At 43.7% G+C, this 15,901-nt stretch overlaps 2 protein-coding genes across 2 annotated transcripts; one reads left to right on the plus strand and one right to left on the minus strand.

The window, feature by feature from the left end:
- Positions 1-56: 56 nt before the first annotated feature.
- foxm1 (forkhead box M1) lies at positions 57-5,743 on the plus strand. The gene is made up of 9 exons (XM_062383258.1): positions 57-214; positions 1,330-1,826; positions 1,916-2,064; positions 2,251-2,442; positions 2,560-2,688; positions 2,801-2,860; positions 3,157-3,205; positions 3,312-3,484; positions 3,674-5,743. Exons 2-9 carry the CDS (start codon positions 1,373-1,375, stop codon positions 4,493-4,495), a joined length of 2,028 nt encoding a protein of 675 aa, XP_062239242.1. The 5' UTR covers positions 57-214; positions 1,330-1,372; the 3' UTR covers positions 4,496-5,743.
- si:ch73-352p4.8 (cystine/glutamate transporter) lies at positions 5,731-10,689 on the minus strand. The gene is made up of 12 exons (XM_062383259.1): positions 10,259-10,689; positions 9,381-9,507; positions 8,916-9,031; positions 8,683-8,808; positions 8,493-8,592; positions 8,373-8,417; positions 7,916-8,039; positions 7,715-7,818; positions 7,509-7,605; positions 7,246-7,395; positions 6,955-7,132; positions 5,731-6,610 (listed from the first exon to the last, which is right to left on the minus strand). Exons 1-12 carry the CDS (start codon positions 10,485-10,487, stop codon positions 6,546-6,548), a joined length of 1,461 nt encoding a protein of 486 aa, XP_062239243.1. The 5' UTR covers positions 10,488-10,689; the 3' UTR covers positions 5,731-6,545.
- Between the last annotated feature and the right edge of the window lie 5,212 nt (positions 10,690-15,901).

The raw sequence follows: 15,901 nt of genomic DNA on the forward strand, positions 1-15,901 counted from the left end.
TCATCACAGCGGGCCGGGGCAGCGCCAAAATTCAAAAACGTCTCCGGGCTGCAGAAGACGTCATGTAAATACAAGAAGGAGCTTTTTTGTTTTATTGATATCATGGCATATTTGGATTATTTGACTCCTCGCTGAATGAAGACACTGGTTTGAATCCCCAGCAGCAGCAGCGCAGGTCGAGCGGAAGAGCCCGGAACATCGCAGTAATGTGAAGGTTCGTCTCTGGTTCTTCACAATAGCACAGGGCGACTAGCCATCCATGCTAACGTGGCTAACCCTTAGCCTCCCTGTCACATTTAGCCCAGAGGAAACCTCTAATGTCGGATAACTCGTCGCAGCAGCTTGTAGCCGGAGATTCATTCAGGTTTATAGAGACACGAGAAGTCTTTCGATTAATTTAGCTGCACGACGTGACGCCATTGTTCCACCGATTCCCCTCCTGTTGAATTCAACCCCCTCAACACGCTATTTTAACGGTTTCACCACTTCCTACTCACGTTTACATCGTAAAGCAGATATTTGTGATGTTTTTATCAACAATTTTACGCAACTGTGTGATTCGGCATGGTTTAGGTCAACAACACATCACTTATTGTGATTAAAAAATACTTATTTCGGACTGCACCGCCCCTTGTAGCCGGTACAAAGCAGCTGTACAAACTGTCCTCAGATCAGTGGAGCTGTTTGTGGGTTTCTTTGTTATCCTGGTGTTTTAATTAAATTTCAGTTATTTGCATTACACGTTACACAGAACCCGGCACGTAACTGTTGTCTGTTGTTCTAGATCAACTGATTCGTGCAGACAGATAGTTAGTTAGTGCAGAGCTGAGAAACTGAAACACAGAAATTCATTTTAACCTTTATTATTATTTGAATATGTATTATTACCAGTTAGGATTGCTTTTCTTTGTTTCCAAAAATCTATTAGCGAAAGGAGCAAAGGTTTGAAACCAGGCTAACAGGCAGCTAGCAAGTAGCTCACCATTTTCATATGCTTCATGTTAGAAAGCTTAAACACAGAATGAGAAACAAATCATTACAGTAAAATGGAGAATACACACATAATGTTATTTTTATAAATATTAAATGGAGGGTTAAACTATTACCACTCACTGATTTAAAGTTTGCGAGGATAAACAGTTTATAATCAGATTTAAAAGCGGAAGCACTTGTAGCAGACCTTACGTCAAGTATAGAGTCTATTATAAGTATTAAAAGGACATCTTTAACTCAAATTTAATTTACAGAGAGTTATTGGTAATGTTACCCTGTCTTTTTGACAATCTTATGTGTTTCTGAGTCCGCTGCTTGTGTGTTTGCTTTGTACAGAATTCCAGTAAAGAACAAGCGGCTTTTCAGTGATCTGCTGACCATGAGACGGAGTCCAAGGAGACCACTGATCCTCAAAAGAAGGAAGCTGCCTTTTCAGCAAAATGACGCGACAACAGCAGCTGGTTCACAAAGCCAGATTGCTGAGTCCGGCTCAGAAGAATCCACGAAACCGGACGTGAATCGGTGCTTCCCTGATGGGATCCGCATCATGAACCACCCCTCCATGCCTGACACTCAGGTGGTCGTCATTCCCAAGACAGCTGACCTGCAAAGTATCATCGGGGCCCTCACTGCCAAAGGCAAAGAGTGTGGCGCCCAGGGCCCGAACAAGTTCATCCTTCTGAGTGAGAGCAGCAGCTGCAACAATGGATCCTTTTGTCAGACTGCTGCTGAAGTGGATGGTGTCTCTACAATGAGAGCAGACGGACAACCAGTGAAAGTGGAAACTATGTGCAAGCCCCCTGACGCTAAACCGCTCACTGGGATTAAATCATGTAAAGACCTAAGATTATTTTTGCGCATTCTTGTTAGTATCTTTTTTGTGTAAGCTCTAATCTAGGTTTATGTGTTTTTTTCTTCTCAGTTAACAAGGAACTGGAGTGTCGTCCTTTAGACGAAAGCCTCACCAACATTCAGTGGCTGGGCAAAATGAGCCCATCTACCCTGGAACCAGCTCCTCCCAAGCAGGTGACCGGCAAAGAGAACCTCAACACAGATGTACAAGCTCCTCAGGTCAGCTGCTCCTTCTCATTCTCTCACTGGTATTGTGAATGTTCATGTGTAAACAGCTGCTTCTGGGGGAGGAACACTGATCTCAGGCATGTCCCAACAATGTCCTTTAAACTGTCCTTTAACCAGTCTGTCACGGAAACGCTACCATTTTCTATTCTTCTGTGTTTTAATTCCTTTTTTCTACAGGCACAGAATAAACCAGCTGAGGAAGAAGCTGTTCAACAACCCAATTCAGAGAGGCCACCATACTCCTACATGGCCATGATCCAGTTTGCCATCAACAGTCAAAAGAACAGAAGGATGACACTGAAAGAGATTTACACTTGGATCGAGGAGCACTTCCCTTACTTTAGAGAGGTGGCCAAACCAGGATGGAAGGTACAATAGAACTATACAATGTATAATTCATGGCCACGTATTCCACAATACATGACAAAGTTAACCTCATCACAGACTGAAACATGCATTAAAGATTTTTCTTATTCACTATTATAGAATTCCATTCGCCATAACCTCTCTCTGCACGACATGTTCATTCGCGACACGTCACCGGACGGTAAAGTTTCTTTCTGGACGATCCGGCCCGAGGCGAATCGATGTCTCACTCTTGATCAGGTTTACAGGGTGAGCGCAACTGATCCATTGTTTTGCGGAATTAAACTTTGTGTCACTTTTGACTTGTTTTGGATTTCAACTTCTGTATTTTCCCTTTCTCCCTTCCCATCGCTCTCCACAGCCGGGCTGTGACCCAATGACTGCTCCAGTCCAAGTTCCAATGCTTTTATTTCCCCATCAAGTAAGACTGGTTTACTCTTCTTTCAGCATTTCCGTCAGGCAGCAGACGAAGGGACAGTAAAATCAGGAGATCCAATGAATTCAGCGGCAGCCGCTGATGTGAGGTTTAGGGAAAATATATTTTTGTTGAAGGAGGCAGATTTCACAGTGATTGACTAGTCTGCTTTCAGTGGACAAACATGTATCCAAGTAGGAACAGACATAAAACAAGTTGTTCAAGCAGGTTGTCACAAATGTATAGTCAAAATATGAGTTATGGTACTAATGCAATTGTTTTGTTCTTTTTTCCCCCCAAAGCAACAAAAGAAAGTGCTTCCTGATGCAAGAAAGACACAAACTGGCTCTGGTGAGTTAACTGAGGAAACAGGAACAGCAGTTTGAAGCAGGAAAATTTACAGAAATACTATTTTTAAAATGTCCTCCTCTGAGTCACTGCTGTCTTCTTTGTCCAGAGAGAAAGATGAAACCTCTCCTCCCTCGAACCGACTCGTACCTGGTCCCGATCCAGCTCCCCGTCTCCTCCCCCTTCTACCTGCCGTCCTCCTCGGCCCCGTTTCTCCTGTCGTCCTCGCAGCAGAAAAGAAACATTTCACGAGGAACCAAGAGAGTGCGGATAGCCCCCAAGGTAACGTCTCTGCCCTGCACCACACAATGATGGATGAATCCAAACAATCTTTAAAGTACGAAATCTGGTATATTTTACCTTATTGGTCACATGGGATCAGTTTTTACAAAGAAATAGTTTTTAGTGTGGGTAGATTTTGTATTTCTGTGTTGAAACGTGTGTGAATTCGATGGTATCTTTGTCTGACAGGTGGAAAAAAGCGATTCTCCAGCTGTGGTTCTGTTTCCTGAGAAGAGCGATGGCTATCAGAGGGAGATAAAGCAGGAGCCGGTGTGTGTTCCGATTAAATGCGTGACTCCCAAAGCCCCTCTGAGGACACAAGCCAGCAGCTCCAGGCGTAAACAGCGTCTGATTCGCTCTGTGGACGAGGAGCCCGTCCTCCTCTGTCCTGACAACACCTTCTTTGACTCTGGCGTCGCCTCCGATGCCTCCATGTTCCACGACATGCAGGACACTACGGTGGAGGAGCAGAAGCCTGAGCAGCACACCCCCGAGCGAGAGTTCTCCTTCAAGACCCCCATAAAAAGTAACAGCCAACTGACTTCCTCCACCCCCAGCAAGCCCCCTTGTAACACCACACCCGAGACCTGGAAGGTGACCCCTGCGGGCAAAGGGCTTCAGACCGTTCTGGATTTCAGCCCCATCCGCACACCGGGGGGGCCTGCCGTCACCCCCCGCCACGACTACAACTCGTTCAGTTTCAGCAGCACCCCATTTAAAGACTGGCCTCTGTTTAACTCCCCCAGGGAGCTGCTCAACTCCGCTCCCTCCAGAGTCACAGGACCAGCTGACTCCCCCACCGACAACCCCCAGAGCAGCTGCTCCAGAGAGCTGCTCCAGGCCGGAGGTGTCACACCCACTAACCGCTCCATCACAGAGGGTCTCGTCCTGGATACCATGAACGACAGCTTGAGCAAGATACTGGTGGACATTAGCTTCTCCTGTCTGGACGATGACGACCTGGGTATGGCCAACATCAGCTGGTCCGAGTTCATTCCACAGTTTAAGTAGCTGTGAGGCAGGAATATTGTGTATATATTACAGAGCAGTGACTTTCTTTCAAAACACTATGGGATGGATAGCTGGAAAAGAAACAGCAAAGCAGGTGCAAAAGTACAAGAAATCTGAGATATGAAGACCACAAGCTTTTGGGTAAACAGGAACAATTCATAGGTTTCATAACTATAACTGTCAAGTTTATCAGCACTTCATTTGATTTCACTCCATAGAAACACTAAAGAGAAGCTGCTCTCCATGCTGTAATTTCTGCTGGAGTTAGATTGGGCCTAAATTGCAGCTTTAAACTGAAGAATGCTTCTTTCCATTCAGTTGCTGTGGTTGTTAATTTGGATTACCTTCCCTTTGCATCTGCTTTGCTTCCTTCATATGTTTCTGGCTTCCGTTTGTAATCGAATCCTTTTTTTTACAGAATGATTGACAGTAAGTCCTATTTCCTCCAACCGCTGGCTCGTTTTGTTTTTTGCATCGCTCAATAATCGGTGCTGTTTTCTTTTATCTTCTATCCTTCCTGTTGTGTCCGTCTGTACTTGTGAAGGAATCTAGAGAAGAGAAGTGAGTATATTTGTATGTTGATTTGCACATTTTAATATATTTTTAGCTTTTTACATATATAAATGTAAATACATTTATATCACTGCTTGATCGGCCAGCGAGGCGTCTCTGTGCCTTTCGGGCCGGTCGGGTTCCTGGAATCAGCTTTTAGACGTTTAGATTGTGATGTAGAAGTGTTGGTAATAAAAAAACAAACGGCAATAGGATTGTAAAAAAAAAAAACATTTAAAAGTTGAGAGGTCACAGTAATTGTTCTTCAGTTGGTTAGTATCTATCTTCAGGGCACTTTGTATCAGCAAGAGGGATTTTTGAACATTTCACATCTTTTAAAAACAAAATGATTCATATGTTGTGTCTGTATATCACAGATTCTGTTTCAATGAGAACACCTACTGCCTTTTTTAAATGATCATGTAGCACAGACGGGAAAACAGGGAACATGTCAGAACAGTCTTTTCAGCGCCATCATTGAACGATGGATGAGATGTGTACTTTTTTGTTTTCTTTTAAGATTTCACAAACTAATCACTGACTAGCGAGTGTGTTGTGTTTACTTCAGAAGACTTAAATCGCAGTAACCTGATGTGTTTGCAGTTGCAGGATCAGAATGTTGTGGCCTCTAGCAAACAGCTTCATGTGCCTTCTTGGTGTTTGTATGTGACTGTACAATAAAACTGTTGGTGTTTATACCTGTGAAGGTTTTCAATCATACAGATCATCGTGGATTCAAGAGTTCCACAAGTTGACGTTGGCCACTGGACTTGCTTGTACTTACAATATACATTTTTAAAAAGCTAATTTACAAGAAAGTCTAAAAAATGAAAAGCAGCTGAGGGGGGATACCAATCACAGCCTGACAATGCTTCCTTTTAAGATGGTAAACGTTAGTCTTACAATGTAGGTCCCGCTAGTCTCTCGAAAGTAGTAAAACTCCTTAATTTCAGCTTATATAACTTATAATGAGGAAGAGGGGAACATCAAATACATTTTTCTGAGAGATGGTTTCTTTCATTTGAGTGTGTTCTCATCACACATCACTTCTAATAAGTTTGGTTTGAATTAGTTATTTGATGCGATGAAAACGGGGGGGAAACTTCATGATTGACAGCTGAGACTGACTCGTGATTGCTCGATGGTGTGTATCTGCTGGACCTCACGATAACACGTCTCCATCCCATAACGAATACTGCGAAAGATGGCTGCGATATTTTGACTTCATTTCTGAACTTTGGGCTGGAAGTGGAACTGGCCGTACTTCTTTAGATACAGAATATTCTGTAGCCCTAATATTTTGGTCATACCTTGGAAAATTTTATTTTTTTGTGGCCTTTATCTTCAGAGATGAGAGATGTGAGATACACTCACACACACAGATATGAAAACATTGTCCATCTTGTGTGGCTGTGCCGGGTAGACAAGAAAATGTTCTAGGCTTTTGTTAAGGTGGTGTTCATGAGGTTTGCCAGTAGGGGGCGTGATGTCCTCATCCTCAGTATGTCTGGATTTCCTGTTGAGCCACTTCCAGAAGGATCTGCATCTGCTTGCTGCAGAAATCTGTGGATGCAGAAGAGAGAGAATCCGACTTATGCAAAAGCTGAGACGGCTTTTCATTCCAGTCTAGCAGCTCCGAGCTCGAGGTTAGAACAACGGCCTATTGTATCGTCTGAGCTATGTTTAGGGCATTTTTGTATTTGAAGAATATACTTCTGCTTTTACTCGTCTTTAAAAGAAAAACAACATGTTAAACTTGTCAATACTAAACTACATGCAACTGATCGCCTTGTTAAGATGAATTTGTGCATCTAAATGGAAAAAAAGCATTTAACTCTTTGGAGTCCTGGGATATTTTGGCTGGTTTTTAATGCTTTTGAACTTCATGAAGGTCCCTGATGACTCACTGAAGACGCGCCTGCACCTCTTGGGCAGACGGAAGCGGTGGACGGTCACGTAGTAAACTGGGATTCCGGTCAGCGTGAGAAAGCAGCTCGCGCCTGTGTTGAACGGGTCGGAAAACAGAGACATGCCCACGATGAAGAAACAAGCCACCGTGAAGGTGACTGCGATGAGCACGGGCACCTGAGGGTTCGTTGGGAGAAGAGCAGACATGAAGACAGTGGTCAGATCAGGTCAGGGCACAGAGAGATAAACGGTAACACAAAGTTCTGGCGGTCAGCACGATGCACTGGAACCTTGAAGGGCCTCGGGAGGAGAGGGAAGCGGTGGCGATGGATGAGCATCCCCAGGGTTGTGAGAGCGATGAAGAACCAGCGAGAGAAGGAGACGAAGTTGATGAGCTGGTAGATCTCACCGTTGAATATCATCAACATCGCCAAGGGGTACTGACGACAGACAAGACTGAGTATCAGAATAATAACAATAACAACACTACGACTACTAATGATAATAATAATTTAAAAAAGGCGGACGAGTTAAGTCCCTTGAACCTCTTTACCTGAAACATCACAGCAGGTAAAGGTGTCTGCCTCCGGATGTGAATCATGGAAAAGATCAGCGGCCAGTGGCCCTCCCTGCCTCCCACAAACAGCATCCTGCAACACAAAGAGCGAGCATGACACACAACCAGGTTCTCAGCCCGACCACAAACACACACACACACACACACGAAGGACAATAACCATCTCTCTGCCTCCAGATTACCTTGGTGATCCAAACAAGCCCCCATTGAGAGCTCCGAGGCACGACAGGGCCACGAGGACTGGGATCACAGGAGCAATCGTCTGGATGGCTCGGTTGGCAAACGTCTGCAGAGAGACACAGGAGCAGACAAACGCTCGACAACAACACACACAAGTTGTTCTGTTTGCTCCAGATCTTGCCGTTTGATTTCCGATCACTGACCATGGCCACGGCGTCAGACAGCAGCAGCTCAGCGGGCGTCATCATGGTGTAGTAGGCCACGTTGGTGAGCACGTACAGGATGGTCACTGTCACCATGGAGCTGGTTATGGCCAGCGGGATGTTTCTGAGAAGACACAATTCACACAGAGGACACAGGAATGTTGTTTCACCACAGAAACACAAACAGATTCTGAATGACAGACTAAAGAGTGAAGGAGAAGTGCATTGATGCCACTTGAAACCACGAGGTCTGTGTGGATGGTAACAACTTTATGGGCCATAGTGCAATTACAAACAGTGCTGCACACAGATACACAATAAGAGGCAACGAAGCAAAACACTACACAACATTGCAGTGTTTACATCTATTTCAGCTCATCTGAGTCAGAGGAAGAGAAGACGTATCGTCCATCCTCGCCCATGAACCACAGAGAAATGATGTCTGAATGTGAAATACCTGTTTGGGTTAATGACCTCCTCTGTGACACAGTTCAGATAAAACCTGAGGGAGAAAACAGAAAAGTCAGACTCACAAGCACAGAGTTCAGATTGTCGGTTGCAAAAAATATGAACCTACCATCCACCATAGGCATATAGGCCGTTATAGAAGGCCAACGGCAGCCTGTCCAATGTTAATGAGTCGACCTCAAACCCGTTCTGGAAGTTCTCTGTGTGTCCTGGAAAGAAAAGAAAGAAAAGCAACTGAGCGTCATCGAGAACTCATAACTCCGCCTGTGTCCTCAGAGGGAACCATCACATCCTCTCACCTTTGCCTAATGCGATGAATCCTGGGACGATGATGAGCACCAGAGCGAACATTTTAACGAAGGTCAAGGCGATCTGGGTGCGATAGGCCAAGGTCACACTCCAGCAGTTGACCACCGTGACGAATGCTGCACAGACACAAAGACAAACGACAGGTGAAAGAAGAGTTTATATATGGATCCTAATCAGAGATCTCGTGTCGGGGGGTAGAAGGAGGTCGTGTGAAACCACTCACTCACTCCGAGGACGCTGACGAGTCGAATGAGCCCCATGGGCGGCTCACACGGCTCAAAGAAGGGCTCCACCACGTAGCGGCCGAACGCCAGGGACACGTAGGCAGCCACGGCCGGTCTGGAGATGGAAAACATGTTTGTTACTCACGTCTGACAAGGAGCTTAGGTTTTAATGTTTGTCTGTTGGTTGCAGAATTATGCAACAACTGTCTAATGGATTTCTACTGGGAAGATGGATGATGGGCTGAGAAAGAGCTCATTTAAGTTTGGTGTGAATACAAAAATGACTTTGCATTCAGCACATATAAATAAAGACATAAATAAAACAGACAAGGGGTATATGTATGAGTAGTTTTCTTAGACTCTCCGGGAAATAATTCATGGATCTAGCTGAAAAAGAGTTTTTGAAATCTGATGCAGCTTGATTGAATTTAACTGGACGCGTTCCACCCTCAGTCCAAACTAACCTGACGAATAAGAACTCTATCCAGAGGCGCAGGAAGGCCGGCAGCGGCCCCAGAGTCTCCAGCAGGTAGATGTATTGACCCCCTGACTTTGTGAAACTGGTGCCCAGTTCAGCGAAGCACAAAGCCCCTGACGGAAAGGTGTTTGATGAGAGTTAGATGCAACACAAACAGTAACCTGACACCATCACATTCAAACAACACAGGCCTCTTAGGGAAAACACAGTGGAACCCATAGGCTCTGTTTAATACATGTGTGTTTTATGCACATATATAGATCAGGGAACACTTTACCCCTGAAGGTCCTTATAGCAACCCCAGTGTTTGAACCCCAGTGTTTGTTCAAACCCTGCAAACAGCCGTGCCCCCCCATTGGCAGAGAGGTTTAGGGTTGTTTAGTTACCGCTTGTTTACTGGAGCTTTTGTTTCTTAGCGAGATTTCCCAGTGGATGGAAGATGTTCGGGTCAAAACAGAACTTGATTAAAAATTGAGTTCGCTCAACTTGGTGCAGATCCAAATAAAATTGCAGATCTATTGAATTTAGTGTTCATCTAGTTAATTGTTGCACTAAAAATTCAATAAAACGTAATTTTATTGTAAATTAACACTATTTATAAGTGTAACAGTTTGAAAAGGATCACACAAATTTCATAATCTTTTATAAGTTATCAATAACTTGTCAAATTCCATATATTAACTCAAAAGCTCAGTAAATAACAACCTGAAATAAATGCTTCAACTCTCAAAACTTACTTTTACCAATTTTAACCATTTCTTTGCCTTTACTTCAATCCTTTGAAATCATGTTGTATTATTTCATCTGCTGTCTTTTTGTCCTCATCAGTATTAAAACACAGCGACATGTTTTCAGGTCTCTTACCGAACAGTGAGAGGATCCCGCACAGCGCCCACACCAGCAGAGAGAGTCCCACGCTCCCACTGTTCATCAGGACGCCCTTGGGTGCGATGAAGATGCCACTGCCCACCACCGTCCCGATGATTAGGGACACGGCGGGCAGGAGGCCTATCTGTCTGCGGAGGTGCACCACCTCCTCATCCGTCTCCGGCTTCTTCCCGTCTCCCTCTGTCTTCCTCTGCGTCCTCTCCATCGCTGAGTGGCTGCAAACTGACACTGTGAGCGAGTCTCCTCTGCTCCTCTGCCGGTTGGAGCTTCAATTTGAGTTCTGTCCAGATTCAGATCTTACATCTGCTTCCCTCTCTCTCTTCCCTCTGTTGCTCTCCCCAAAACAAGGAGCTCTCCTCTATGTCCTGCAAACCCTCTGGACACAAGTTTGAATTAGTGTGAGGCTGCAGAAGAGTGAGGGACCAGCTGCCCCAACATGCACCCTCTCCCCAAATGCCCCCCTCATTTTCTCCTGCATGTATTTTGCTCCCCTCATTGGCTCTCAGCTCGCACCCACCCAACTCGAGGAGGCCAAAGAACGAGCCCCAGAAGCAAATAGAAGCCGTTTAGAAGCTTGCCACGTCCCTGATTTGAACAGTTTTTCTTTTCAATGCATGTGTGCTTGCATTCCTGTGCAGCTCGGGGGAGGCCTCTCTCGGGTACAGGGGGGGGGGGGGGGGTCAGGGTTTGTGAAAGAAGCAGCTGCACAGGCCGCAGGAGGGCGGCTTTTCACCGACGACACGCCGTTTTCTAAAACTCTGTAAAGCTCAACTTCTTAGTTGAGCTTTACAGCTCCTCTCTTCACAGTTTATATATACACGTGGATCCGAAACATTGATGGTCCAGCCAGGATCAATCAGGCCTCGGGATAACAGAGGAAACTCTATCAGCTTGTTTTTCCTCATTCACACTTGACTGACCACTGCATTGATGTCAGTTTCATTTCATCAGCGACTCTGCAGCTCATTAAAATTCCTCCACACACAATAAATACCAAGATGTTGTTTTTGGTAAAGATGTGTATCTGCAGGTTTTAGATGTGAAGGGACAGTGCTGTGGGATGTGATGGCTCCTGCTGTCAGTCTGTCACATACGAGGATGTTTGGGATGCATAATAGCATATATTTGAATTCATGACTATTGAAATATAGAGAATCATCCCTTCTTATTCAGTTTGGTGCATATCTCTCAGTCCCTCAGTATCTATTCATCCTTTCCTCTAAGTCAATTTCACTAAATCACACTGTTTTGAAGTCCATGCCTCCAGCCTGCACAGTTTTTTAACCATCGGGATGTTGTTCTTCCTTTGGCCAGCAGATAGAGCTCTTTTACTTCACTGTGTTTTTTCATTCGTACTGGTGATGCATTTGAGAGCTTCTGTCACTTAGTCCTCTTTACACAGTTCTTACTACTCTCTAATTTCAACTTTGATTTGACTCTCTCCTCCTGAGCATCACAGGTTGAAATCCCACTCAGCTCTGAATCTGTACCTCCACCTCTCTCTCTCTCTCAGTGGGTGAATCTACCCCCAGCTTCCACACCCACCACAGGAGACGTGAGCCTAACTCCCCTGCCACTTTTCCACCTGATCTCCCAGGAGTCCCATAGGCTCATCTCACTGGGAGCAGAACACAAAGGGAATAAACCCTGACATCTCCCATGAGCCATCTACCCAGGAGGGTCCCCGAGGCTTTTTCCCATTCTGTAAATCAGCTGTTGTCAGAGTCAGGTACACAAAGGGCTTTCCAGCACAAGGAGGTGTCATTATATAATAATATGATTTCCCTGAGTACACATGCCAATTAGAAAATGTGTAGAAAGACCCGTGTTGATCACAGGATTTATTCTGAACATGTTTTTCAGGTGTACACGATTAAACGTGGACAGGATCTTAATATATGTCTCTGGTTAAAAGAGGAACCTTGGGGAGGAAGAGCCGACGTGACATGAAAACATGTGAGAACCTTCATAATGAAGATAGAACAAACTGCAGGTGCAGGGGGGGGGGGGGCTGTAGCAGGGCAGGCAAAACAGGCAAGGGTTCATCTCTAATGTTATTGAGATTAGTGAATAAAAAAAAGAGAATAATGCATATTAATTAAATTTCAGATTTACAGGGGGTTCCAAAACATGGGATGCTAAAAATGATTGAGTTTAAAACCTCAGATTTGGACACTAATTCAGACCAAATCAATCAATAATGGAAAAACAACAATAAAGGAAAGTTAAGATAATAAAAAAATTATAATAATAATTAATGATAGTGGTGTATATAAATTGAATATAAATAACAAACAATTGAATAACACAACACTGTGTGTCTGCAACAACACCAGGGTCAGAAACCCCCTAATGAGGCCCCCAGCCAATAGAACACACTCTGCATTTAGTCTATATAATGTTGATAATGCTTATGAATAATTTGAAGACATGGAATTAGTGTTTCCTGAGGTGGGGTGGGATTGTTGGTTTGGCAGTTTTGCCCAGGGCCCCCAAAAACCCTTGAGGCTCTCCTGCTCAGGGTTTAACATGAATCATATCTCTCCTCATAAAAAAATATATCATCAACTTTCCCTTGTTGAGAAATTGCCCACGGCAACCAGGTATTTGAATGTGTGGAGCAGGTCTGGGCGTGTGCGCTATCGTCCTGGGAATTAATTAACACTTACACACACACACAGACACACACACAGACACACACACACACACACACACATACACACACACGTATGTCTCTATATATTATCATACATGCATAAACGAAACTCCTCATGCTTTTAAAGGTTTCCTATGCAATTACAAATATTTGTATCCTTCTGCTTGTTTTAAATGTATAATACTTGACTGTATTGACCTGCTTTGGGTTTCCAGGTCCTTATCATTACTAAAACTTCATCTCTGAAAGTAGAGGTTCAAAAAGACGTGATAACAGAACCAACCTTCAGGTCAGGGGTCGCAAACCTTTTCCCTTTGAGGGAGATTCTAAATTATTGAACACATTTATCTGTATATATCACACTAACTTCAAAATGCTTCTCTTCGGCAAACAGCTGATGTCAGGTGGTAGTGATGGCGATTGCAGCTGTAGTTCCAGGTTTGGATCAGTAGAACAAAGTTTCGGTTGGTTGTGGAATAACAAATCCTCAAAAGTTGTCCCAAACTAAGATGTTAACTCTTGAATTCCCTTTGGAATCAATGATCTATCGATGGGGGAAGATCTTAGTAGAGTTGAGAGAGGGTGTTGTGTTTAACTTTCAGGTTTTCCTTTTGTTGATCTGCCACGAAATGCCTGAAGGAGTTTTGCAAACTCCTCAGCACAGATGTAATTTCTGTTATCTGACTTGGCAGATGCTTCTGTACAAAGTGAACTATAGCTTTGGATTGTGCAAAGAAGGAAAACATGGACATTTCTTGTGGTGTTTTCAGTTTTTTTTGTGTGTTTTTCATTCTTTTAATTCATAATTTTCACTGATTTATATATTTCTCTGGTGGTTGGTTGCAGAAAAGAAAAAGTTTTATGAAGTAGCATCCTGCACATTCTGCAGAAATGAAGCAGGAAATCGGATTTCAGGCTGTTGCTTCTTTTTTCCCTGTAGATGAACGATAAAGTGTGATCTAGAGGATTTTGATTTTCTTCAAGCATCTGGAGTGTAAATGCAAAAAAGCCTCTGTCTCTGCAGTGCAGTGATACGGAGGAGGACCCCCCACTGTCCACAAGGCGAGGCGTAAGGAATCCAGTTTTAAATAAAAGACAAAAACAAAACATCATCCTCTTCTCGCTCGATGGCTCCCAGAAGGAAAATCTCTTTCTCTCTGTGGCTAATCTCTTTTTCTGTCTTTATCGTCGTCTGTTACAGACACAAAGAGTCTGGACAGACACACACAGGGTAAATGAACTTAGAGCGTTGTGTTCTCCATATCGGCAGTCTTAAATACCACATGTTTGTGAAAAGCAGGCGCACGGTGGTTCAGTGGTTAACACTCTCTCCTTACAGTACGAATCCAGGCTTGGCCGGGGTCTTTAATTTACTGTAGGATCACGTCTGATGTTAGTGTATTTTAGATCAATGAAATTCTTTGTCTTAATTATTGTGGCAGTGAAACAAGAAAACAATTTACAATCAACCATAAGAAATATAGTCTGTTATCCTCACAGTTAATGAACACAATTAATAAACCACTCTGCTGTGGTCGACGTTTGCCTGCAATCATTTGTCTTAAATGTACTTTGCTGTCATGGGCGACATCATCAATTATGGATTTTATTGTCGTCTCTGAATGGTTTTTTTTTTCTTTTTTTAAAGATATCAAATAACATCCCTAAAAGCTCCATATAACATAATCGTGTACCATCCATTATTTCCTCTTTTACTTTGAAATGTTACTGAGACTTCCTGTCCTTTCACTTCCTGGATTCACCTGCACCTGCTCAGTCCTGCCCCTGTACTTCCTGTCAGGAAACCCCTCGTACAGGCTCATTCACAATGGGGCCTGTAACATTTCAAACTTTGTTGACATGAGCCGGTGATTGAGTGATGCCAACACACGTGACTAGTTAGCAAGTTTATGACGTTTTACTTAAGTTATTTACGTTCTTCACGGCCGAGATGCTTCACAGACTGAACTTATGATGTCACCACGATCCAGGCTCCAGTGGATGAGAGGTAATTTGTCAACACAACAAATTCAGGCTGTTAATCAGCACCGAACTGTGTGTTTAGATAGTAGACAACAAGATGGACGACAAGACCTAAGCTTCTCCATCGCCTCCTAGTGGCTGGCTTCAGTTTAGTCAAATCATTTTTTTCAATGTCAATGTTTTTTGCTTCTCTATTGTGTTTTGTTTTCCACAACGCTTTGAATTGTGAGTAATTACCTTTTTGTCTGGAGAAATGTGTCCTTTATTTTTATATATCAGTTCTCTAAACTACATTACAATATGTAGTACATGTTACATGGTGCACAAACTACCATGTTATTATGAGCAGGTATCTACTAATGACTCTTTGGACCTGTAATTGTTTCGTACACTTTCCCACTCGTGCGCTACTGTTTTATTTTTCTACTTTTAATTATATTGCCTCCTTGTTTCTCCGTGGGACGCAACAACGTGAAATACACTTAAAATAGAACACGTCTCATTTTAGTTTTAGTGCTTGTACGTGCGAAGGAAAAGTTCCCATCATGCATTGTTTTCCGTAGATGACTCCTTTTTATGAATTTTACGAGCGCATTAAATGAGGAATGAACCCACGGCGTCCATTTGGGTGCAACGTAATAAATTGCTCGTTAAAGCTAATTATCATTCAGCAGATATTGATTTGGCCTGAATTAAAGTCTAATTACGTTGTGTTACTTCCTTTGTGATGGGCTGTGGGGGGGGGCTGGTCTCTGCTGACGCCTTCTCACGCCGCCGGTGCTGAGCCGGGCTGATAAACCACAGTGGCTGGTGTAAACTCGCCGGCTCCGTGTCCGTGTGCACTGTAAAACACGACAATAAAAAATGGACTCTGAGCTGTTTGTCGGTGCAGGGAACGGATTAAAATCTGACCACTCATGCACGGTCAAGGCTTCGGTCTGACTTTTAGTAGATTCCATTTCCTTTAGGGTTGATTGGTT

This window comes from Platichthys flesus, chromosome 23 (assembly GCF_949316205.1).
Source record: "Platichthys flesus chromosome 23, fPlaFle2.1, whole genome shotgun sequence".
Classification (NCBI taxonomy): Eukaryota; Metazoa; Chordata; class Actinopteri; order Pleuronectiformes; family Pleuronectidae; genus Platichthys; species Platichthys flesus.

What these genes read in the sequence shown, in the direction of transcription:
- foxm1 (XM_062383258.1), top strand. Translation starts at nt 1,373, where the DNA reads ATGAGACGGAGTCCAAGGAGACCACTGATCCTCAAAAGAAGGAAGCTG. An exon ending in CTCTTGATCAGGTTTACAGG is followed by an intron (nt 2,689 to 2,800) that starts GTGAGCGCAACT and finishes CGCTCTCCACAG; the next exon opens with CCGGGCTGTGACCCAATGAC. An exon ending in TGCTTTTATTTCCCCATCAA is followed by an intron (nt 2,861 to 3,156) that starts GTAAGACTGGTT and finishes TTCCCCCCAAAG; the next exon opens with CAACAAAAGAAAGTGCTTCC.
- si:ch73-352p4.8 (XM_062383259.1), bottom strand. Translation starts at nt 10,487, where the DNA reads ATGGAGAGGACGCAGAGGAAGACAGAGGGAGACGGGAAGAAGCCGGAG. An exon ending in CGGGATCCTCTCACTGTTCG is followed by an intron (nt 9,508 to 10,258) that starts GTAAGAGACCTG and finishes CCTTTCCGTCAG; the next exon opens with GGGCTTTGTGCTTCGCTGAA. An exon ending in CGTCAGCGTCCTCGGAGTGA is followed by an intron (nt 8,809 to 8,915) that starts GTGAGTGGTTTC and finishes GTGTCTGTGCAG; the next exon opens with CATTCGTCACGGTGGTCAAC.